Below are 23705 nucleotides of genomic sequence, written 5' to 3'. Positions count from 1 at the left end.
CTCTCTTCTTCAACTGCTCAAGTTTCAGACTTGTGTAACACTTCTTTTATTTTTTTTCCAATATATGAAATTTATTGTCAAATTGGTTTCCATACAGCACCCAGTGCTCATCCCAAAGGGTGCCCTCCTCAATACCTATCACCCACCCTCCCCTCCCTCCCACCCCCCCCCCCACCCCCCATCAACCCTCAGTTTGTTCTCAGTTTTTAAGAGTCTCTTATGCTTTGGCTCTCTGCCTGTAACACTTCTTTTAAATAAGTGGTTTGTTTCTTTTTAGCCAACTTGCAATTCTTTTTCTCTCGCTTAATGAGAGGAAGACATTCATGGTGGTGGGGTGGGGAGTGGCGGAGTGAAGGACACAGCGTCTTTATGTCTCTGCCTTCCTCTCTTTGGGCTCCTTCCTCTGCAGTGTCTTCTTCATCCAGATAAAGGTCAAATGTCCTTAGACTTTGGACAACAAACCTCATGGGACTAGGACTCTCTGTGAGGGGGTTCTTATTGCTTTGTTCCCTCAGGGGAATAAGTGACTATCCACGATAGCTTGAGAAGCAAATTGCTTCAGAAAGAGATTCCTTCAACTGCATTACCCATTCCAACAATTTGACCAGGAAGTTAAGCTGGTTCACTCCAAGATGCTGAGCCATATTGGCTGTGTACCAAAAAAACATTTTTGAGCATTTTGTTTAACAAACACATTTTACAATTAATATGTGCCAGGCATGGATCTATGCATTTTACAGATGCTAACACTTAATCCTCCCAACAACCCATTTTACAGATGGGGAAATGGGGGCATGGATAGGTTAAGTAATTTGCTCAAGACACAAGACTGGCAAATGGCAAGGCCATATTTAAACAAGGCAGGCTTGTTTCAGAGTCCATGCTCTTAACCACTAGGCTGTGCCCCTCTCCCTTGGTCCATTCTGTAGAGCCTCAGCTTTGTGCCAGTGGCCAAAGGATTTTGGATAAATCCTAAGTCCTGCTTCATTCCACCCAGTCTGGCCACTGGGATCAGACTCCACTTGAGAGGGATTGGTTTAAGATGAATATGCAATCCATTGTGGCCAAAAAGTGTGAGGATATATTTTCTTGGAGAAGAGGGGGTCTGCGAATGCATGGAAAGTAACATACTCGTGCTCTTTGTTTAAGCCAGTTTATGTAGGTTTTTCGTTAGTTGTAGCTGAAGCTGTCCTAGGTAATATAGATGCTAAATTAAGATTATTTTTCTTTTTCTAGCAAGAATATTGGCATAGTGGCATACACCACTACGGTGGTGTAGTTATTGGATTATATTTGTCAAAACAGCTTCTTGTCAACTTTCAAGTAAAAGTTTGAATTTCAAGGAACAAAGCAATGCTTGTGATATGCACAGCTGACAGTATCTGGGGCTTTCCTCTAGCACTAATTATGAAAATGTAAGATGCCGTGTAGTTCTGGTTTGATATATACCTTGTAACTATGTTTTGACTACCTTGTCCTGTTATTGAGTATCCATATGCAAATGTTATTAAGAATTTGGTCCATTGCATCTACCAGAGTATTAGATCCCAACAAAATAATTCTCACACAAAGTCTTCTCCCTGTAAAGGAAAACTGCTTTTCTACACCACTGAATTCTTTATGGTTGGGAGATTTTTATGTTTTCCAGGAGTCATACTTCTCTAATTATATCAATAGTAAGTTGACTAGGGAAACAACAGAAGTGGTTGACAATGATAGGGTGTTTTGTTTTGTTTTGTTTTGTTTTGTTACAGCCCAAAGAAAGGTTTCAGAACATTAAAAAAGTGTTAACTCAAAGCTAACATTTAAATGAACTTTTGGGGACGTCTGGGTGGCTCAGCTGGTTAAGCATCCGACCTCGGCTCAGGTTATGATCTCACAGTTCGTGAGTTTGAGACCCACGTCGGGCTCTATGCTGACAGCTCAGAGCCTGGAGCCTGCTTTGGATTCTGTGTCTCCTTCTCTCTGCCCCTTCCCTGCTTGCACTCTGTCTCTCTCTCTCAAAAATAAATTTAAAAAGTTAAATTAACTTTTAATTTCCAGTGTATGCAAGAGTCAAAATATTAAAGTGTCTGACACTGAGCACTTCAGTGATTCTTTTGAGTTTTGCCACTCTCTAATTCATCATGAAAATATCTAGTACCATACTTTCCACACCAAAGTTCCGCACGTATTTCTTGAATGAAAATAAGAGTAAAGGGGGAGATTTTGCTACTGTTTTAAACATATATTATAATGTGTCTAATATATTAATATCTGTGGTTTCAATGTAAGTTCTATGGTTATACACCCCCCCCCCCCGCATATACATATATATGTTTGGACACACACATCCCACTATCCTAAATGTCAGGAAAGAAAAGGCATCATGTTCTTGCAGCCATGCAGGGAAGGTGAAATGTCTTAGTCTTAGTACTTAAATAGTTCTTCCTCATGGAGATGACTTTAGAGTTGTGAGCTACATCCACATTGTGGTCAATTAAAACTATAAACTCAGCTACTCTGGAATAGAACACAACAAATATGATGCCATGTGATTCCATGTAAGCACAGTGGGGTTTTGCCCTCTAGGGGTATTTGGAAATGTCAAATGGTGTGTTTAATTGTCACAACCTGGGATGAGGGAGGGTACTAGTAGTGGGTGGAGGACAGGGATACTGCTAAACACCCTAAGTGCACACCAGGGTCCCCCACACAAGGAATTACCAAGCCCAACATGTCAATGGCGCTGTAGTCAGAAAGTCTTGAGTTAGCAAAATAGGTGCTCATGGCATTTCTTCCCAGCTTAAAGTAACATTCACACTAATTGAATAAAAGAGAATTCTCTGAGGCAGACAGACCTTTCTAGAACAATCCTCGTGGCCCGCTCATTACAGAAGTCTACCTGAACTCAATGTCCATGACATTCATGTTGGTTAAAGTTTGCTCTTGAAATTGTGGTCCATGGACCAGCAGCATCAGCAGCTACTGAGAGCTTGTTAAAATGCATAATCTCAGCCCTACACCGGACCTACTGAATCAGATTCTACATTTTTAACCAGATCCCTGGATGGTTCCTACACACAGTGAAATTTGAGAATCATCAGGTAAGAGAACTATGTATCTACTGAATAAAAAAAGAACAGCTAGTTGCTTCCCAGACACTCATTGGCTGCTTTAATGACATTAACTCTGAGAACAGTCAGCCACAAATGTTTGCAGACCTCATCTCCAAATTTGATAGGCCAAGAGCTCCATTCGCTAAGAATACAAAACAAGATTGGAAAGCCTCTCTATCACAAGTGTGAGGTAGAAATTGCCCCGTGCAACAGTTTCCTGTTAATTGTTTTCCCATTGCCCCTTTTAGGCTTTTCTCCACAGGTCAGCAATTAAAAGGAGAGTGAGATGGTAGCTAGTTTACTGTGGTGATCACTTTGTAATGTATATAAATGTTGAATCACTATGTTGTACACTTGAAATGAATACAATATTGTATGTCTACTACACTTCAGTTTTTTTCCAATATATGAAATTTATTGTCAGATTGGTTTCCATACAACACCCAGTGCTCATCCCAAAAGGTGCCCTCCTCAATACCCATCACCCACCCTCCCCTCCTTCCCACCCCCATCAACCCTCAGTTTGTTCTCAGTTTTTAAGAGTCTCTTATGCTTTGGCTCTCTCCCACTCTAACCTCTTTTTTTTTACACTTCAGTTTTAAAAAAGGGGGAGAGTGAGAAATTAATTGAAGCACATTGAATTTTAATACTCAAATTAACACAGGATTTGATACAGGTCTGCCATCACCAAATGTGAGTTACTGATTCTGAAAATACTTTTCTAGTTTCATCCTAAAACCCTTTGGGTAACTGTGACCTATGTTTGTAAAGTTAAAGTATAAAACCCTTTCAGTTAATCTATGCAGAGGAAAAAAAGCAAAACTGTGCTCCATCCTTTTTCTAGAAGTGGCTCCAGAATCTAAAGAATCCTGGTTCTAATGTGAAGTGGCAGGATGTAAATAACTACATGCAAATATCTACTAGCTGAAATGCTAGTTCTTGCTAACTGTTTTAAGTAAAGAGATTTGAGGGCAATGGTGGGAAAGTGGCATTATTTTTTAATCTCAAAGAACTGAAGAAATTCTTTAATTGAAAAATTAAAGGCATTGGTAAAGATAACTAAACAATCTTTCCTCCAATGAAGAGGAGCTTATTATGTATAACAGAAGAGAGGTTCTCATAGTAGAAAATTTTACTTGAACAAAAGACTAAGGACAGGAAGCTTGCAGAAGTCCCAGGACTAAATTCGGTAAAGACGCTTGGGGATCCTAGAATGTATGAACTAACACAAGAGGCTCTGTTAATCTATTTGTTCACATGAGGATTTCCCAAAGTATGTTCCTGCAACTTTCACAGAATGAACTAGCTTTCATGGGCAATTAGGTTTGGGAAATACTGTGTTAAACAAGATTTTAAATCTTTACTAGAGAGCTTTTCAGAGCTTTCAATATGTTCATGAAAGTTGTGAATCTCCAAGATATCATACACAGTATTTCTGAGACATATTTTCATAGATTCCTTTTAAAAAGTTCTAGGGGCACCTGGGTGGCTCAGTCATTCGGGTGTCTGACTTCAGCTCAGGTCATGATCTCATGGTTTGTGAGTTCAAGCCTCACATAAGGCTCTGTGCTGACAGCTCAACCTGGAGCCTGCTTCCGATTCTGTGTCTCCCTCTCTCTCTGCCCATTCCCCACTCATGCTCTGTCTCTGTCTCTGTCTCTCTGTCTAAAATAAATAAACTTTAAATAAAAATTTTAAAGTTCTTTGGCTCATACTTTGGTAAATATCAGCAAATGTTTCGTAGCAGTAGCAGCAGGGATGGTTTTGTAGACTGAGTTGATGAGGGATAGTTTTCTTGAGGCCACAATAGATGAATCTGTGACCCAGGGAGTAAAGGTTCCGGTTCCTCAAGGGTCACAGGGTCTTTAGGATGAGTAACATGAGGCTTGCTAGAATGTGGAATTGGGAAGAATAATGAGCCAGCCCCAGGAAGAACCAACCATGAAATGAGGAAAGCCTGAGAGACTAATGAGCAGAAAGCTAAATTTGGGATGAGCAGGTCTAAACCTGACACTCACATGCTCCATGTGAGGCTTTTATCCCTTAACAGTTACATATCCCACAGTGGCCAGTGGTGTGGACCCTGTGGTGGCAAGGCTGTGGCCCACAGTGGGGTCATCTTTGGAAACCACATGCCTCATTTGGGGACATTCGGAAGGTAGCAACAGGAAGTTTCCCAGAAGGCTCACGAGAAGGATTTCACCAAAGGAAGCTCCAGTTTGGGGACAGCCTGTCAGGTCATATCTGTCTCTGGGGTCAGCTCAGAAGGAGTCAGAAAATAGCCCTATGGTAAGACATCTGAGAGGCGAGAAGAAAAGACAGGTTGAAGCACGAGCTGCACAGTCAGATGGCTCAAAAGGAAGCTCTGCGGATAAAATCCTCCAAAAGAATTCAGTGGGGAAGATGCACTCAAAGTTTGCACAGGATTGAGAAGCTCTGAATTTAAGTAAAACGTGCAGTGAGGTAGAAACAAGAATATTCTGTCTGTTGTTCTGGTGTGGCTTTTCTTTCATCAACATGTTTGGAAAAGGTTTATGGATTACTTCCTGTGTGCCCAGCTCTGAGCAGGTATGGTTCTGCACTCATGTAGCTCACGATAATGAACAGAACATTAATTTTCTCTTTGGAAAAGTGAGTCAAAACCAACAGAGCACCGTGATAGGGCTGGCTGTGGTGGTGGAAACATAATTCAGATAGGTGCTCAGAGAACCCCTGAGCATGTGACAGAATGTTGTGACCTCAAGGATGAGAAAGGCAGTCCCTTAAATATGTGACACAAGAGCGTTCTCAGCCAATGAGAAGGGCCCCAAGGTGCAAACGATCTTGATGCATTTGAAGAAAAGAGAGCAATGTGGTCGGTGCATAGTGAACAGGAGGGAAATAGGAAAGAAGTGAGGTTGGAAAGATCAGGAGGAGCTGGATCACACAGAGCATGGAAAAGCCATGATAGGATTTATCCTATGCACAGAGGGCTAGATTTTATTCTGTGCACAGCAACGCAGTAGTTGCTCTTGTGAGGGAAATGGATTGAAGTGAAACCACAGTGGAAGCAAAGGAGTAAGGAAGTTGTTGCATGGTCCAGGCAAGAGGTGATGGTAGCTTGAGCTAGGGTAGCTAGTGTAGTTATTGAATTTTTGTTTACTTTTAATATGTGGCTCTTTCTCCTTTAATAGAAAAAAAAGGGCCTTTGTATTGGTTTCCTGGTTTGGCTTCTGTGACCCTACCAGCCACCTGATTGTGGAGAAGACGTATTGCACGGGAAATAATGGAATTTCCTGCTGAAAGAGGATGGTCTGTTATACTCTGGGACACAAGCTCATCCCTCCTGGCCTCAGTTCATGTGCCCTCTTCCCTTCCATTTATGGAAATGGGTGATATGTCCTCAAACCATGGGCTAAGTAAGGCTCATCTGTTCTCCCTGATCTTTGTATACATTTGGCATATAACTAGTATTCAGTAAATGTTTTCTGAATGGAATACAGCTGGGTAATGAAGTGACCTTTTGTGTGTGTGTGTGTGTGTGTGTGTGTGTGTGTGTGTGTGTGTTTGTACTAACTAATTGTTCACCACGACTAGCTCTAAGGTGAGGAGATCATCTGGATTATTTAGTCAGACAGAACTTGCTGATATTTAAATGAGAATCTGTGCAGTATGATTTTTACAGCCCTGTAAAGATACCACCTGACTTTTTCCTTTGACATGCTTGCTTTCTGCTGCCTAAACTTTTGCTATTAGAAATTCATTCCTCTGATATGAGGTTATATCCCTTATTGAAACACAAATATCCTGAGATAACACATGAGGCTTATCAATTAACTTGGCCTTAAATGGATATACCATATCTTTTCTTGAGGGAAAGCAAATTTTAATGAGAGGAGGATGAAACAAAGTATGAAGTAGCTCATTGTGAAGAAAATGCTCTGCTTGGGATGAATGAGAGTGTGAAGATAAGGGTGAGAGCAGAGAAAAAAGGACAGTTTCTAAATGTTTACAGTCTTTGGCTCAATAATTCTACTAACCTAAAGAAATAATATTAAATATGGGGCCATGATGTATGTCCAAAGATAGTCACTGCAATATTACTTAAAATAAAGAAAAGTGGAAGTAACCTGGAGGTCCAATGAGGGGGGCATGGGTAAATAAATGTGATATGGCACTAGAGTGCAATATTATGCTGCTATTAAAATTATGTTTCTGAAGAATTTTTAATAGCATGGGATGAAAGTCCAGACAAAACTGCATGGGTGTCTGTGTATTCTGTGTATACTCTACATCTGCACTATAACTTCAAATATCTGAAAGATAGATCTGTGTAGAAAACACTGATGAGATATGTGTGTATATTTTTGTGCATGTTGCATTCATAGCGATGAGTTCTTTGGTGATACTTATTTTCTTTGGATAATTTCCTAGTATTTTCCAGAATAAAAAAACAAGTGTAAATTATTAGAGGACATATTATTTTTAATATCTCTTTATAAACACTGTTTAAAAGGAGAGGTGGCCCCAGATATCATAGCTCTCTCTGGGGCCACTGGCCAGGCGTTGCTGGTTCTCACATACATTACAGATCTGACTTAACCTTTTCAAAACAACTACCTCCTCCCCCCCCCCCCGAGATGTAGTTTCTAATTCACTGGCCAAATTACTGCATCTATTTCTGAAAAAAATAAAATAAAATCTGGGTGTTTGACTGAACTTGAATCTGTGGGACAGTTTTTCGGAACTGAATCTTACAAGACGTTCCTCATGCCTGGAAGGCCTGTTCCTGTTAGGGAGTATTTGGTGGTTATGGGAGAAGGAGACTTGAAGAGCATCTAAATTCATCAGCAAAAGAACCGTTGTGTTATTTTCACAGCATATGAAAGTCGGCTTCCTGGCCTTGGCTGAAATGAGTGAAGGCTGGTGGCACTGTAATTTGGCATCTGTCTTGACGTGGTCGCTCTCTTAGGCCACTTAGCTCTGGCAGAGATCAATTTAAATCATGAAACAGTGAGGAAATGCACAAGTTCCAGTCAACAGCAAGGAATTGTTTTTGAGTCTTTGTCATGAATTTACACCCTGGTTCCTTCAGTAATATTGTGAAGCTCCGCTTGGGTTTGGAGCTCTGCCTTCGACTATATGCGTATCGTAGTGACTAAGAAGAATTCAGGCCCTGGAGACACACCACCCTTTCTACCTCTTATTAGTTGCATGAACCTAGTCACATTATGGAATCTGTATGTGTGTCAGTTTTCTCAGCTATTAAATGGGGAGAACAATAGCGCCACTTAGCTGAGTTTAAATAAATTAATACATGTAAGTTGGTGCAACATTGGCACATATTAAGACCTTAGTAAAAGTTAGTATTCATTCATTCATTCGTTCATTCATTCATTCAATTGAATTAGAATTATTTCTGCCCTCGCCACACCCTTGTACAGGATTCCCTATCCTCTGTGTCAGGAAGATATAACTGAAATGTCCCAACCATCTGGATGCTTCCTACAACCTGACTCCGGTTCTTGCTGTTTCTGTTGCTTTCACTCAACTCAAATACTTATTGTGAATCTCCATGTTCTGTGGCAGGCACAGTGATTGGGACTTTTTAATCTTTTATGTCTCTGTCCCTTTCCCGTCCCATCCCATTCTGCCCAACTCTCTTCTTCCACCCATTGACTATTTCCAACAAGCCATATCCTGTTCTAAAGGCTTTTTATTATTTCATTCGCTTTTCATTAGAGCCCTGTGTGAGATACAGGACATTATTCTCCTCGCTTTACAAATGAAGGAAAATGAGGTTTGAAGAGGTTAACCTACTTGACTAAGGCCATAGAATTAAGAAGTAGTATGCTTTTTCCTCTACTTTCCCAGTAAGGATGAATTTTGAGTGGGAAGAGACCTGCTGTCCACCTAGAGATAGACTATGATTTAAAGAGTAGATGCCAGTCTTCTGTTTTACTTACTTGCAAATCACGGAAGCTGGAAGAGACCTGGGCAGGTGAGCATTTAGCATGGGTCATGTTCCCAAGACTGTGCACGGTGCTGGATAAATAAAAATGTAAAGTACATGATCCGCCATCTCAGTTTATCTAGTATCTCAGTTATCTTTTTACTGTGTAACAAAATGCTCCAAAAATTAATGGCTTAAAACAGTGATTTATTGGGGCACCTGGGTGGCTCAGTCAGCTGAGCGTCCAACTTCAGCTCAGGTGATGAGCTCACAGCTCGTGAGTTCGAGCCCCACGTCGGGCTCTGTGCTGACAGCTCAGAGCCTGGAGCCTGCTTCTGCTTCTGTGTCTCCCTCTCTCTCTCTGACCCTAGCCCATCTGCATTCTGTCTCTGTCTCTCTCAAAAATAAATAAACATTAAAAAAAAAACAACACAGTGATTTATTGTCTCATGACTCTGTGGGTTGCCTAGACTCACTAGAAAGTTCTTCTTTTCCATGTGATATTGTTTGAAGTCACTCATGTGGCTGCATTTGGCCGGAAGCTTGGCCTGGGGACCAAGTTGGCCTCACATATATAGATGCAGAAACTAAGACCTGAGAAGTCAAACTACTTGGCCTAGGCCAGCACACTTAGTAGAGCAGCAAGGCTTAGAACCCGGGCTTGCTGGAGTGGTGTCATCACCTGTGTGTGCCAATGGGTGCTCTGCTTTTCCTCCCGACAGAGCATGTCTCTGCCAGTTTCCTCTTTGCCTCAAGGCTGTCCCTGTTAAGTTTGGAGACCACAAGGGTACAGAAGAAGGAAGGGATCTGTTTTTTCTTCTTCTGGATCTCCTGCCTCCCTATTCCTGGGCTGGACACCAAGGTCTTTAGTTAGTGCTTTGGCCTCATTGACCAGGATTGACCAGACATATCTTCTTCATCATCGCCTCTTCTATACATCAGCACATGAAATGATCCTGGGTTTCACCACATTCATAAAAAGTGGTCCAAATCCCACCAGTTGTTATATTATGAAATAACACACTTATGTAATATTTTAGAGTAGTCTCTTATACCATAGTACATTTTTCTAAAATTCACAATTACTCCAATATGAAATGTGTTGCTTGTTTTGAAATGGAGCAGGTGAGCCATAAATTATTAACTTCCCTCAGTATAGTCACAAATATGAAAATAATTAAGTGATTCCTTTTCCCCAGATCATTATGATGCTGTTGTGGATATTTCTAGCCACTTGGGTAGAGGGCAGATATTTATTTTGTATTAGAGACAATATTTGTTGACAAACACAGTTCTGGGATCCCTGTAGCCCTCAGGGGGGTATCTGACTCTCACTGAGAGTTAAGGCAAATAAGAAATACAATTCTTAGATTTATGACCTTATGAAGACCACACATTTCCAAAGAAGAGCTGGTAGAGGCACTCACTAGGAAAAAAAATACTCACTTCATTTTTGATGTATTGAATAGATGATATAGATTGAATAAAACCATTTCCCCATTCTAAGTAGCATTTACTATTTTGTTGATTGAATAAGTAATATTTGTTTATTGCAGAAAATTTAGAAAATACTTAAGCACACCAAGAAGAAAATAAAGATCATCCATAATCTTTCCTTATAGTCAAAACCACTGTTAACATTTTCAGTGTATGTTCTTCCCATCAGAGAGATAGAGGAATAGATCTATAGATTGATATGAAGAGACTGAGATACAGATATACATATACATACAGGTGTTTTTCTTGTAAAAAATTGGATCATTCTACATCAAGATAAAAAGGTTTCGCACAGTGGAAGAAACCATCAACAAAATAAAAAGACAACCTATTGAATGGGAGAAGATATTTCCAAATGATGTATCTGATGAGGGGTTAATATCCAAAATATGTAAAGAAATTATACAACTCAACACTAAAACAACAAACAATCCAATTTAAAAATGGGCAGAGGACCTGAATAGACAGTTTTACAAGAGACATACAAATGGCCAACATGTAAGGATGCTCAACATCACTAATCATCAGAAAAATGCAAATGAAAACCGCAATGAGATACCATTTTATACCTGTCAGAACAGCTAAAATAAAAAATACAAGAAATAACAAGTGTTGTGAGGATGGGGAAAAAAAGGAACCCTCATGCACTGTTGGTGGGAATGCAAACTGGTACAGCCACTGTGGAAAACAGTATGGATGTTACTCAAAAAATTAAAAATACAATTACCAGAAGATTCAGTAATTCCACTACTGACTGTTTACCCAAAGAAAATGAAAACACTAATTTGAAAAGATCTATGCACCCCTATGTATATTACAGCATTATTTACCATAGCCAAGTTAGGGAAGCAACCTAAGTGTCCATCAATAGATGAATGGATAAAGAAGATGTGGTATGTCTATACAATAAAATATTAGCCATAAAAAATGAAATCTTGCCACTTGCAACAACACAGATGGGCCTAGAGGGTGTAATGCCAAGTGAGAAAAAGACCAATACCATATGATTTCACTTATATATGGAATTTAAGAAACAAATGAACAACAAAGAGAAAATCAACCAAAAAAAAAAAAAAACCTGCTCTTAAATACTGAGAAAAAACTGTGGCTGCCACAGGGGAGGTGCCGGGGCAGGGGGGTGGGCAATGAGTGAAACAGATAAAGGAGATCGAGAGTACACTTACCTTGATGAGCACTGAGTAATATATGGAAATGTTGAATCATTGTATTGTACACCTTAAACTAATATATATTAGTTATGTATATTAACTAATATACTGTACATTAATTATACTTCAATGAAAAAAATTTTAATGGGATCATATCGTCAAATAATTTTGCAACCAGTTTTGTGTGTGTGTGTATGTGTGTTCTGTTTTGCATAAATGTAGCAAGAACATTTTTCTATGTCAGTAAATATTCTTCTGTCATACATGGAAGTAAATCTGTCTTGTTTTGACAGGACAGTGATATTGAAGCACTGGTCAGGTGTTTGGAAAATGTCCTCGGTTGCACCTCTCCAGGTAAGTTGCTTCAGATTCCAAAATGTAGTGATATGTGCTGATTCTAATGGAATATCCAAGGAGTAGAAAAGCTTGGGAGGAATCTTACAGATATTTCAGTCCAGCGTCTGGAGGAAACTGAGGAGGAAACTGAGGCCAAGAGAAGTTGAAAGTCTGACACAGGGCCAGGCAACTCAAAATTTCTTAGTGTAAGTTATCCCCAGTCTCCAAGGGTGAAATAAATAGTTGAAATTCAGTGATCCATTGTGATCCAACAGTGGCAGTGCATAACAGGCTTTCCAGGTTCCCTGGAAGAGGAACCTGTAACTCTTCCTGTAGAAACAGGTCACACTTAGGCATGCAGCCAAGTGACCATCACTCTGAAGGTCGGTCAGTTATTGGAAGTGATTTGGTCTGAAAAACAAAGCTGAAATTTCTTTAGCATTGTCTGTATGATAAATGGGATTGCTGAGCTTCAAGGATAAAACCCTATTTCTTAGTTTTTCTTCTTTTTCTTGAATCTAAAAAGCCCAGTTTTGGTAACTTCTAGCACTAGATGATAAGTTGTCACACCTAATATTGGGAGACTAGCAGAGGCTATACCTATAGGCCCTGGTGAAAAGGGCTGAGATTTTTTTCTTTGAAATTTGATTGTGAGTTTTTATTTTAAAGTTTTAAATTTCATTACCAAAAGTGATCTCTTAAATGGGAGTGGCAGGAATAAAGATCATGTGTCCAGGAGGCTACGTTGGTTAAGCATCCAACGTTGGCTCAGGTCATGATCTCACAGTTTGTGAGTTCAAGCCCAGCATTGGGAGAGTTTGAACTCTGCTTCAGGTGAGCTCCTGCCCCGCTTTGGGCTCCGCGCTGACAGTATGGAGCCTGCATGGGATATTTCTCTCTCTCTCCCTCTCTCTCTCTCTCTCTCTCTCTCTCTCTCTATCTGCCCCTCACTCATTCATACCCCTCTGACTCCCTCTCTCAAAAATAAAGTGTTCAGATGTGCAGGCATTCACCACTATTTTATTAGAAGCTTTATGCACAGTTTATAGCCTTTTGTAGCTTATTCCACTTCTCTGTGTGAAGTTTCAGTCATAACATAGCTCCTGGATTTTTTTCTCCTGATCATCATGGTATGATCTGTTCAATTGCACATCAGTAACACTTACTAGGTACATTTAGCTCCCAAGTGTGGATTTGAAGACCGGGAAGTCTTTCTTTTGGCTAAGTCACTTTTCTTCTCTGGATCTCAGATTCGATCAGAAAGTTTCAAATTGGGTTCCTTGGGGAAGAGTGGGCAAGGCTCTAAGCAGCTAAACAGAACCCATGTCTGCACTGCTCATCTGTGTTTTTCCAGAGTCTGACACAGCGTCTGGTGCAGAGGAGGCCCTTAACAGATATTTTTAAATATTTTGAAGAGAAATGAGATGCATACCCTGTTCCTTTACCAGCTTCAACCAAAATAGTTTCACTCTTATCTGTTTTATATATTAGGTTTACACATAAGGCTGTGTCTTGAAAAAGCTAGATTCCACTACAAAAAAAGAAATTAACACTGGATTGGATAGATGATATCTAAATTCCCTTTTAGACTGTATGATTTTATAAAAATGAGCATTAGGAACATGGAACAAAAACATGCATTTATAGAGAACACACTGAGGGTAGATAGAGGGAGGTAGGCAGGGGATGGCCTAGATGGGTGATGGGTACTAAGGAGGGCACTTGTGATGAGCACTGGGTGTTGTATGTAAGTGATGAATCACTAAATTCTGTTCTTGAAACCAGTATTACACTGTATGTTAACTAATTGGAGTTTAAATAAAACTTGAAAAAAATTGCATTTATCTCTGCCTAGAGCTCCCCTCAAGTGACAAAAAGGGAATAAAGCTGGTATAAACTTATTGGACAAAGGGAACAGTAAAGATGGAAGCAGGTGGGAGATGTTAGCTCATTTGAGAAGAGAGGAAACAGATGGATATGTGGTAAGCAATTTAGAAGACACAAGGTGAAAGCTAAATGCCTAAGAGTATGCAGGAAAGGAGAGCAGATAAAGGCTATCAGACTTTGATAGATGATGAGGAAGCATGCTTTTGAAATACTTGTCTGGGGAGGTGCTCACAGCAAGGCCCTCATTGCAGATGAGAATATTATTACTTTCCGAACTCTGGGCTTCCATTATTACATAGAAGCCTTGAAGAAATATCCTTGTGCGGTTTTACAGGGGATGAGCCTGTTCAGGTAGCCAGTACCTGTTTTGCTCTAACTACATTTTTGGGGAGATTCACAGCTACGATAATCACTGTAGTGTTCATATATGTCAGAATGTTAACAGGATACAAGGGACAATTTAAACTAAAATATGTCGGAGTATAAGCCTTGTCACTCAGAAATGAAACACACCTCTGTGAATTGAGCTAGGCTTTGCTCACATTCAGCATCAGCCTATGCTTTTGGGAAATGTCCAGTTGCCTGTTGAGCATGTTAAGATGTTTTCAAGAGTTTCTCCCAACCCTCAACAAGAGAAGAGAAACAACAGGTGCAAATGTCCTTTCTGGTTATTTGGAACATGCAAAATTTAACTTTGCGGCCCTGAAAATGTTGTATGCAGTAGTTTTACCCCAACCCAACCCCATATTTAGTTTTATTTCTATATAAAACAGGGGCAGTGGTATTTTCCCTGCCTGTATCAATGGGAAGTAGAGAGAGTGAATGAGCTAGCATTTGTGTAGCTTCAAGAGATCCTGAATTTTAAGGTGCCCTTTTGAATTCCAAGTTCAGTATATTAGTATCCTCTATACATGAGGTCATTTTAAAGCCCTTATATCAGTGGTTCTCACACTTGGGCATGCATCAGAATCACTTAGAGGGCTTGTGAAAATTCAGGTCTGGTACTTGGCTAACAATTTGTATTTCTGACAAGTTCCCAAGTGATGCTGATGGTCCAGATCCAGACCACATTCTAAGAACCATAGCTTTAAAGCCATTAAGCCCTGAAATTCTTACCATGCACACCCACCCTGATTTATAGCCCAAATAAAATATTACTAAAGTATAAAATAAAATTTTACTTCTTAAAATTATAGAGAACTTGCCTATAAGCTAAACTGAAAATAGCTTCTTCCTACACTTTTTTCTTCTTTATGTGATACTGTCTGTGTGTTGAGCTATTTGGCACTGTATGTAAGAGTCATTGAGCATCCTTGGAAGCAATATTGTATTTTTGCCTCATCCTCAGCATCTGCGTCACACATTCAGGGAGATCTGGTGGGTTCAAGGCACTGTGTGAGGAGTCAGATTTTTAGACCTATTTGGGACATAGACCCAGCTACCAGGTGGAGTCCTGGACAAACCAGGGCAGAGCTTTATAATGATACCAGAGACCACCCACTAGGTGCTTCTTTCACACATAGAGGACCTGTTGTCCCAAATGGAGGCACCTCATTTCTAAAGCCCTAAATCCCCCCTGAAATTTCCCATGGTATACAAGACACGGCTAGTCATGAACAGGATGTTGAGAGATCCCATGTGAAATTAGGACAGAGAGGAAGAAAAGAAATTAAAAAGAGAGCAGGAAAAGCCAGAAATGAGGACATGGGGGAAACAGCCAAGAATGTAGTCATTCTTGGCCATTTCACCAAGGGCAGATACTTTTAAAATATGGAATTTCCATGCTTTAAATGTGTATCCTATCTCCCCACCTTCTGTTCCTTTCTTTCCTCAAAATGTTTATAAAGCACATACATAAGCCAAATATCATAGAGGATGAAGAAAACAAGGTCCCTGTCTTAATGAACTCTGAGTGTAGCCAGGGAGGCTGACAATGACAAGGCACCTGTGATGAGGACAACACAGAATGAACAAGGCAAGTGGAAGACGGGTCCACTAGTGGGGTGCAGCTTGGAAGACTTTACAGAGGAGGGTGAGGTTTCTAATTTCTGTGTCTGTGTCAATAAAGGCAGTACGAGTTTTTGTTTTTGTTTTTTAAATCCAAAATAGTGCAATAATGATTTCAGGAGTAGATTTCTTAATTCCCCTTACCCATTTAGCCCATCCCCCCTCCCACAACCCCTCCAGCAACCCTCTTGTTTGTTCTCCATATTTAAGAGTCTCTTCTGTTTTGTCCCCCTTCCTGTTTTTATATTATTTTTGTTTCCCTTCCCTTATGTTCATCTGTTTTGTATCTTAAAGTCCTCATATGAGTAGTCATACGATTTTTGTCTCTCTCTAACTGACTAATTTCACTTAGCATAATACCCTCCAGTTCCATCCATGTAGTTGCAAATGGCAAGATTTCATTCATTTTGATTGCTGAGTAATACTCCATTGTATATATATACCGCATCATTTTAATCCATTCATCCCTGGATGGACATTTGGGCTCTTTCCATACTTTGGCTATTCTTGATAGTGCTGCTAAACATTGGGGTGCATGTGTCCCTTTGAAACAGCATATCTGTATCCCTTGGATAAATACTTAGTAGTGCAATTGATGAGTCGTAAGGTAGTTCTATTTTTAATTTTTTGAGGAACCTCCGTACTGTTTTCCAGAGTGGCTGCACCAGCTTGCATACACAGCGGCAGTGCAAAAGAGATCCTCTTTCTCCGCATCCTTGCCAACATCTGTTGTTGCCTGAGTTGTTAATGTTAGCCATTCTGACAGGTGTGAGGTGGTATCTTATTGTTGTTTTGATTTATATTTCCCTGATGATGAGTGATGTTGAACATTTTCTCATGTATTGGTTAGCCATCTGGATGTCTTCTTTGGAGAAGTGGCTATTCATGTCTTTTGCCCATTTCTTCACTGGATTCTTTGTTTTTTGGGTGTTGAGTTTGATAAGTTCTTTGTAGATTTTGGATACTAACCCTTTATCTGATATGTCGTTTGCAAATATCTTCTCCCATTCTGTTGGTTGCCTTTTAGTTTTGCTGATTGTTTTTCCTTCGCTGTGCAGAAGCTTTTTATTTTGATGAGGTCCCAGTAGTTCATTTTTGCTTTTGTTTCCCTTGCCTCTGGAGACTTGAGTAAGAAGTTGCTGCAGCCAAGATCAAAGAGGTTTTTGCCTGCTTTCTCCTGGAGGATTTTGATGGCTTCCTGTCTTACATTTAGGCTTTCATCCATTTTGAGTTTATTTTTGTGTATGGTGTAAGAAAGTGGTCCAGGTTCATTCTTCTGCATGTCGCTGTCCAGTTTTCCCAGCACCACTTGCTGAAGAGACTGTCTTTATTCCTTCCTTTGGATATTCTTTCCTGCTTTGTCAAAGATTAGTTGGCCATATGTTTGTGGGTCCATTTGTGGCTTCTCTATTCCATTTCATTGATCTGAGTGTCTGTTTTTGTGCCAAAGGCAGTACAAGATTTTTAAAAAATTGTTTTATCTTTATTTATTTTTGAGAGAGAAAGACTGAGCACAAGCAGGGGAGGAACACACACACACACACACACACACACACACACACACACACACACACAATCTGAAGCAGGCTCCAGGCTCTGAGTTGTCAGCACAGAGCCCAATGCAGGGCTCGAACCCATTATCCATGAGTTCATGACCTGAGCTGAAGTCAGATGCTCAACCGACTGAGCCACTCAAGCGCCCCTCCCAAGATTTTATTTACTGTTGTATTCTCAAAGTCTAACATATAGCCTGGCACATAGTATTTTTTCAATAATATTTTGATGAATTAATAGAAAGATGAGTAGAGTTGCCACGTGCTTGGAGGGGGAAATATTCTCTGGAAAAGATCAAGCAGCATGAAAGCTCAGAAGTATGAACAACTGGGTATATTCATGGAATTATTAATAAGTTTGGTATTACTGGAATATAAGATGTGAGGAAGGGATCGACAAACCTGGCTGTGTAGGGCCAAACCCATGGATAATTTGCATGCTAGGTTAAGGAGCTTGAATTTTATCCTGTGGGTTAGGGCACCAGTGGTTTTTAAACATGGTCAGAAAAGATTACCTTTAACAAACAATAAGGAGGTTGTTTTGAAAGGAGTGACTTGAGATGATGAACAGGTTATGGGCTCTCATTACACAGACAATAGATGGTGTTACTATAGTAACTGTTGAGGCCCATCTTTACTGAGTGAGAATAGAAAATGACTTCTGACTTCCTCTTCATCGAACTTAGAAAGGAAAATTATGTCTCCATATTTCTTAGTAACCAGATTATGAATCAAGGCAGCATATGAAATTTAATGTTTTTAAATGTTTGTGAAATTGGCTGTGCTTCTAGAGAAAGAAGTCATCAGCAGAATGATATAAGTCGTTGGTAAACTATATTTATAAAAAGGCTTATTTTGTAGATCCAAACTGGATGTTGTCACGGAAGTAATTAGAATATGACAGATGCGTCATGACTTTTCTGTCCATTAAGAACCAACTCTTTAGTGTGTTCAGATATCTGATCAGTTTGGCTTTTTGAAAATTGTTACCTCTCAATTCTTCCATTGAACCTTGGTAATAACTACTTAATCTCTACTAAACAATGTGACTGATATAGACCAGAGAAGGCATCAGGGCTTCTGAATCTTTTAGAAACTTCGTTGCTTAAGCTCTTCAAACTCTAAGCTGTTAACTGTAGAGTTGACTGATAGCCATTTAACCTTGGACTGTTGTGTTTTTCACCTTGAAATAAATGAATTTCTCATACTAATTAGAATGATGTCAACATAGTGTTTTATCCTTCATTAATGGCACACTGGAACCGCTACATTTGAGGAGGGGAGGGTTATTTTGGATCATAAACTACTTGAATCATTTTGATGTGGGTGCACAAGGCACAATATCAGTTTGCCAGTATCCCTTCTGTTTATATATTAAAGAAATTTAATACTTCCTATGAGTCCTTTAATCCTTGAAAGGATGTAACAGATTTAGAATTAGTGGCAATTTATAGAGAACCTACTATGTGTCTGCTACCATGAATATACCCATGCCACTTTCATTTGGCAGATGTGTGGTGATACAGACAGGGAAAGGGAAAAGGCTTTGTAATATAAATAAATCCCTGAAACTATAGTATAATTCATTCTTAATAGTATACTCTTAGCAAAGAACATTCTGTCTATTACTACTATCTAGAAAAAAAGTTCCAGTGATCAAATTTATCTAAGAGAGAAACTCAGTAATCATGCACTCATTTATTACTCACACATTATGATTTCACCAAGTTAATATATGTTGGTTTGTAAGCTCCTTGGGAGCTTCCTGTGTATAATCTGAAACTGGCCCCACACCGAGGCAGGGGAGGAGAGACTGAAGAAAGAGTGGCCAGTCCAGATTGGTAGGTGGCAGGTTTAATAAACAAGAGAACTTATATACAAGGCTTGTCTTGAGTGGCTGCAAGACAATTAGATTTCCACAGCCATCCGCCAAATCTTAAAGATTTATTAGAAGTCTTAACTGGGTTTAGTCATGTGTACTAACTATCCAGATGGTCTCAATACCACATCATTGTCTCAAGACTGTGTCTTTGGAGGAGGCTCTGGGAGCAGGGAAGGTAAATGGAATGAACATTCCAATGACAGAGGAAGGGATGAGGAGCCTCTGATTGCCAAGATCTAGCTCACTGATCAGCCAGCAGTCAGGTCTTCTCGATGACCTCCACCAACAGAGTACTTTGTAGAGGAATGATATTAGGTCACAATGATGTCTTAGGCCTGCATCCTGCCACTAAAGGCTTATCATTTCAGAGGAGAACTAAGGCGGGCATAAATAACTATTCAAGAGTAAGGATTCAGAAAATGGGGAGATTGCTTTTATTTGGGGGAATAGAAGTCATCAAGGAAGCTTCCAGGAGAAGGTACTGAGATCATTCCTGACATAGGCATAGATTTGGCCATGAGAAGATGAAGGCCCTGCAGGAGCAAGGGACAGGGTAAGAAGGAACAGAGAGGCAGAAACAGGCAGGAGCAGATGGACTTTGCTCAGGAAAGTGGTTCCATTTGGTGTTATTTGCCTGAGTTATCACCCTTGTTAATACAACATGAACTATTGATACACCTAATTTTTATTATTTTTCTTAAACAAATAAGGTCTTCTTTTCTTTGTGAAAAGTGTTTACTAGGACATTTAATATCTAATACCCTTTTATGTAGAGGAAAATATTCCTACTACTTGCTCCTGATTCAATGTTCAATATATTAAGCTAAATAATTACAAAGATATTACTACTCCCCTTCGATCTTGTTTTGATAGACTCTAGCTCTCCTGTTTGTTAAAGAGAGTCATATATATGGACTCCTAAATTTTCTTCTAGGATTCTTATTGTCTTATGTTTCATAATTTTTATAGCAGTAGAATTATTCCTTTCCACTTAATTTAAATTCTCCTTTTGTCATATTGAAACTCCTGGATATTGTCCATTTCTGATTATTTTGGTCTACTGTTCTAGCTTCTTCATCTTCTGTCAGTACTGGAGTATTCTAGTCACACTGCCTTTATGGAATGTTTTAATGTCTGATAGTACAATTACCTTCCAATTTTCTTAATTTTTCAAAATGCTCTTATCTTCTGACATTTATTTTCCCACATGATTTTTAAGAACATTTATCCATCTCCAAAGGACACCTTTTTGTTTTCTATTAATAAGTTCTACAAAGTTAGTAGCATAGCCTTTCTCTTTTTTTTACATTTTTTATATTAAATATAATTTATTGTCAAATTGGTTTCCATACAACACCCAGTGCTCATCCCAACAGGTGCCCTCCTCAATACCCATCACTCACCCTTCACTCCCTCCCACCCCCATAAGCCCTCAGTTTGTTCTCAGTATTTAAGAGTGTCTTATGGTTTGACTCCCTCCCTCTCTGTAACTTTTTCCCCCTTCCTCTCCCCCATGGTCTTCTGTTAAGTTTCTCAGGATCCACATAAGAGTGAAAACATACGGTATCTGTCTTTCTCTGTATGGTTTATTTCACTTAGCATCACACTCTCCAGTTCCATCCATGTTGCTACAAAGGGCTATATTTCATTCTTTCTCATTGCCACATAGTATTCCATTGTGTATATAAACCACAATTTCTTTATCCATTCATCAGTTGATGGACATTTAGGCTCTTTCCATAATTTGGCTATTGTTGAGAGTGCTGCTCTTAACATTGGGGTACACGTGCCCCTATGCATCAGCACTCCTGTATCCCTTGGGTAAATTCCTAGCAGTGCTATTGCTGGGTCATAGGGTAGATCTATTTTTAATTTTTTGAGGAACCTTCACACTGTTTTCCAGAGCGGAGTAGCATAGCATTTCTAAAGCAACCAAGCTGCAGTACAACAGGGATTTCAAAACTGGTGTTAAGGTCAATGCAGAAGCAGTCTTCATATATTTGTTTCTTTTCCTGATACTTCATAAAAGTCGGTGCCTATATTGCTTATCTGTGGCTGCATAAAAAATTACCCAAAAACTTTTTGGCTAAAAACAACAATAATTATTTTCTATTTTTCATAGTTTCTTTGGGTCATGAATTTAGAAGTGGCTTGGCTGGGTAGTTGTGGCTCATGTGGCGCTCATGAGGCTATAGTCAGACCCAGGACCACAATCATCTGAAGGCTGGACTGACTCTGGAGGATGCATTTCCTTTTCACAAGGTGACTTGAGAATCCTCAAGGCCACTAATGCTGGACATTGCGCATCATTGCTAGACTGGCTACCATTGCCACCTCGGGAACCTGGCTGTGGCCACCACTCCTGCCCTACCCCTGTCTGGATGGATTCCATGTGATCTCTGTCCCTTGACATTACTAACTTCTGATGGACACTCTGCAGAAGATGTCTGTCATTGGCAGAGGCTGGTCATGCGCCTACACAATGTGCCTACAATAAGGGAGGCTGGGAGAATGAGCGTCCAGTATTTTTAGCTTCTTTAGTGGGAGCCAGACTCTGTCTCACAAAGTGGAAGATTCTTCGAACAAGGGAAGAAGAATGTGAGGCCAAAGATAATAATGCATATCTACTGTAGTAGTGAACTTTCTTGTTCTAGGAGATGTGGAAGGAGAGATGGCCCTTGCAGTGTTTTGTGGAAACATCTCTTTTGGCTTTCACAGAAGGAATAGATGATTCAAGAGAATTCTTTTTCGATTTATCTTCTGCGCTGCTGTCTGTAGAGGGAGCCATCTGCTTCGGACAGCAGTCGTCAGGATTGACATTCTAATAAAAGGTGCGAACTTATCCTGGACAGAGGACCAGGGCCAAGCCAGTGGGGTTAAACTCTGCAGAGTGAATGCCTGCGTGCAGAACCAAGACATATGATCCTGGATCTGCTTCGCTGAGTGCTCAGCTGAGACCCCAGTTCCACTCTATTCAGCTGAAAAGAGGTAGTCAGGACACAGACCCTCCATCATCCATCCCAGCCCCAGAAGGGGCTCAGTAATGCTCTTAGGTATGTCTGACTGCATGTGACACAGATGGCCATCCATGTGCCTTCCTAGGTGAGGTGGCTGCTCCTGGACCCCAGTAAATGAGCTAATTAACTTGGCCATTTGAACTTTAGAGACTACTTGTTCTGGAAAGGACAATATTGAGCTGTTCTTTCTGGCAGTAATTATGTACCAGACCAATTGCTTTTTGAGGCCACTTCTAGTTGGGTCAGTAAAGCTGTGTCACTGGAAGAGAGGGAATTAGTCCACCTATTTGCAGGGGCAGAGCATTTCTTTTCTGGTTCATTTAGAACTATAAGGTTATTAACACAAAAAGTTAGAAATATGGGTAAGACTGCATTTAACTACAAATCACTTGGTGATGAAGTGTCTATTGAGCTTTCCTGGCACAGAACCGTGGTAGAGTACAAACAGGAATATGATTCACAGTTCATATTTTCAAGGAATTAGTGGTGTGAACATCTCTAGACCAAATGACTAGAATTCCAGGCAGGAAGTAGTAAACACCAGTGAAAATGAGTAGGAAGATCAGAATCACCAGCTCACTGCACCCTACCCCTGGAGATGCTGCTTCAGTTGGTTTAAGGTAGGTCTTGAGAATCTGCATTTTTTAAAAAATCTTTTTAATGTTTATTTATTTCTGAGACAGAGAGAGACAGAGCATGAGTGGGGGAGGGGCAGAGAGAGAGGGAGACACAGAATCAGAAGCAGGCTCCAGGCTCTGAGCTGTCAGCACAGAGCCCGACGCGGGGCTCGAATCCACAAGCCAAACCATGAGATCATGACCTGAGCCGAAGTTGGTCGTTCAACCGACTGAGCCACCCAGGCGCCCCTTGAGAATCTGCATTTTTTAAAGGTAGGCTCCATGCCCAGCATGGGCCCAATATGGGGCCTGAACTCATGACCCTGAGATCGAGACCCAAGCTGAGATCAGGAGTCGGGCACCTAACCAGCTGAGCCACCCAGGTGCCCCAAGAATCTGCATTTTTAGCAAGTTACCAAGCAGTGTTGATGATGCTGGTCCAGGGACTGTACTTTGAGATCCACTGGGAAGCACCCTCTTCCAGCTGTGGATTTATAAACAAAATGCTTATTTTTGACAAATTTTGATAAATTGATTCAAGTTTTTAATAAAAATGCCTCACATTCAATTTTTTTAATATTTATTTTTGAGAGAGAGAGAGAGAGAGTGTGTGTGTGTGTGTGTGTGAGTGGGGGAGGGACAGCAGTGGTAGGGGGAAAGGGGATCCAAAGCAGACTCCATGGTGACAGCAGAGAGCCCAATGTGGGGCT

At 40.2% G+C, this 23705-nt stretch overlaps 1 protein-coding gene across 16 annotated transcripts in view; it reads left to right on the top strand.

Moving 5' to 3' along the window:
• Window positions 1-23705, top strand: part of NEK11 (NIMA related kinase 11) — a 272598-nt gene that overhangs the window by 173943 nt on the left and 74950 nt on the right. For 14 of the 16 annotated variants that reach the window (XM_053221458.1, XM_053221459.1, XM_053221455.1 and 11 more), the window contains one exon: window positions 11990-12050. The exons of 1 other annotated variant lie outside the window; for it this stretch is intronic. In XM_053221458.1, the coding sequence (XP_053077433.1) occupies window positions 11990-12050 (61 nt within the window). Of the gene's footprint in view, window positions 1-6271; window positions 6497-11989; window positions 12051-23705 lie in introns of those variants that run through there. One more of the 16 variants, XR_008297987.1, reaches the window with a different exon arrangement.

This window comes from Acinonyx jubatus, chromosome C2, assembly GCF_027475565.1.
Source record: "Acinonyx jubatus isolate Ajub_Pintada_27869175 chromosome C2, VMU_Ajub_asm_v1.0, whole genome shotgun sequence".
NCBI lineage: Eukaryota > Metazoa > Chordata > Mammalia > Carnivora > Felidae > Acinonyx > Acinonyx jubatus.
Note: the sequence above shows the minus strand (reverse complement) of the source record. Positions and strands in the feature narration are given on the sequence as shown.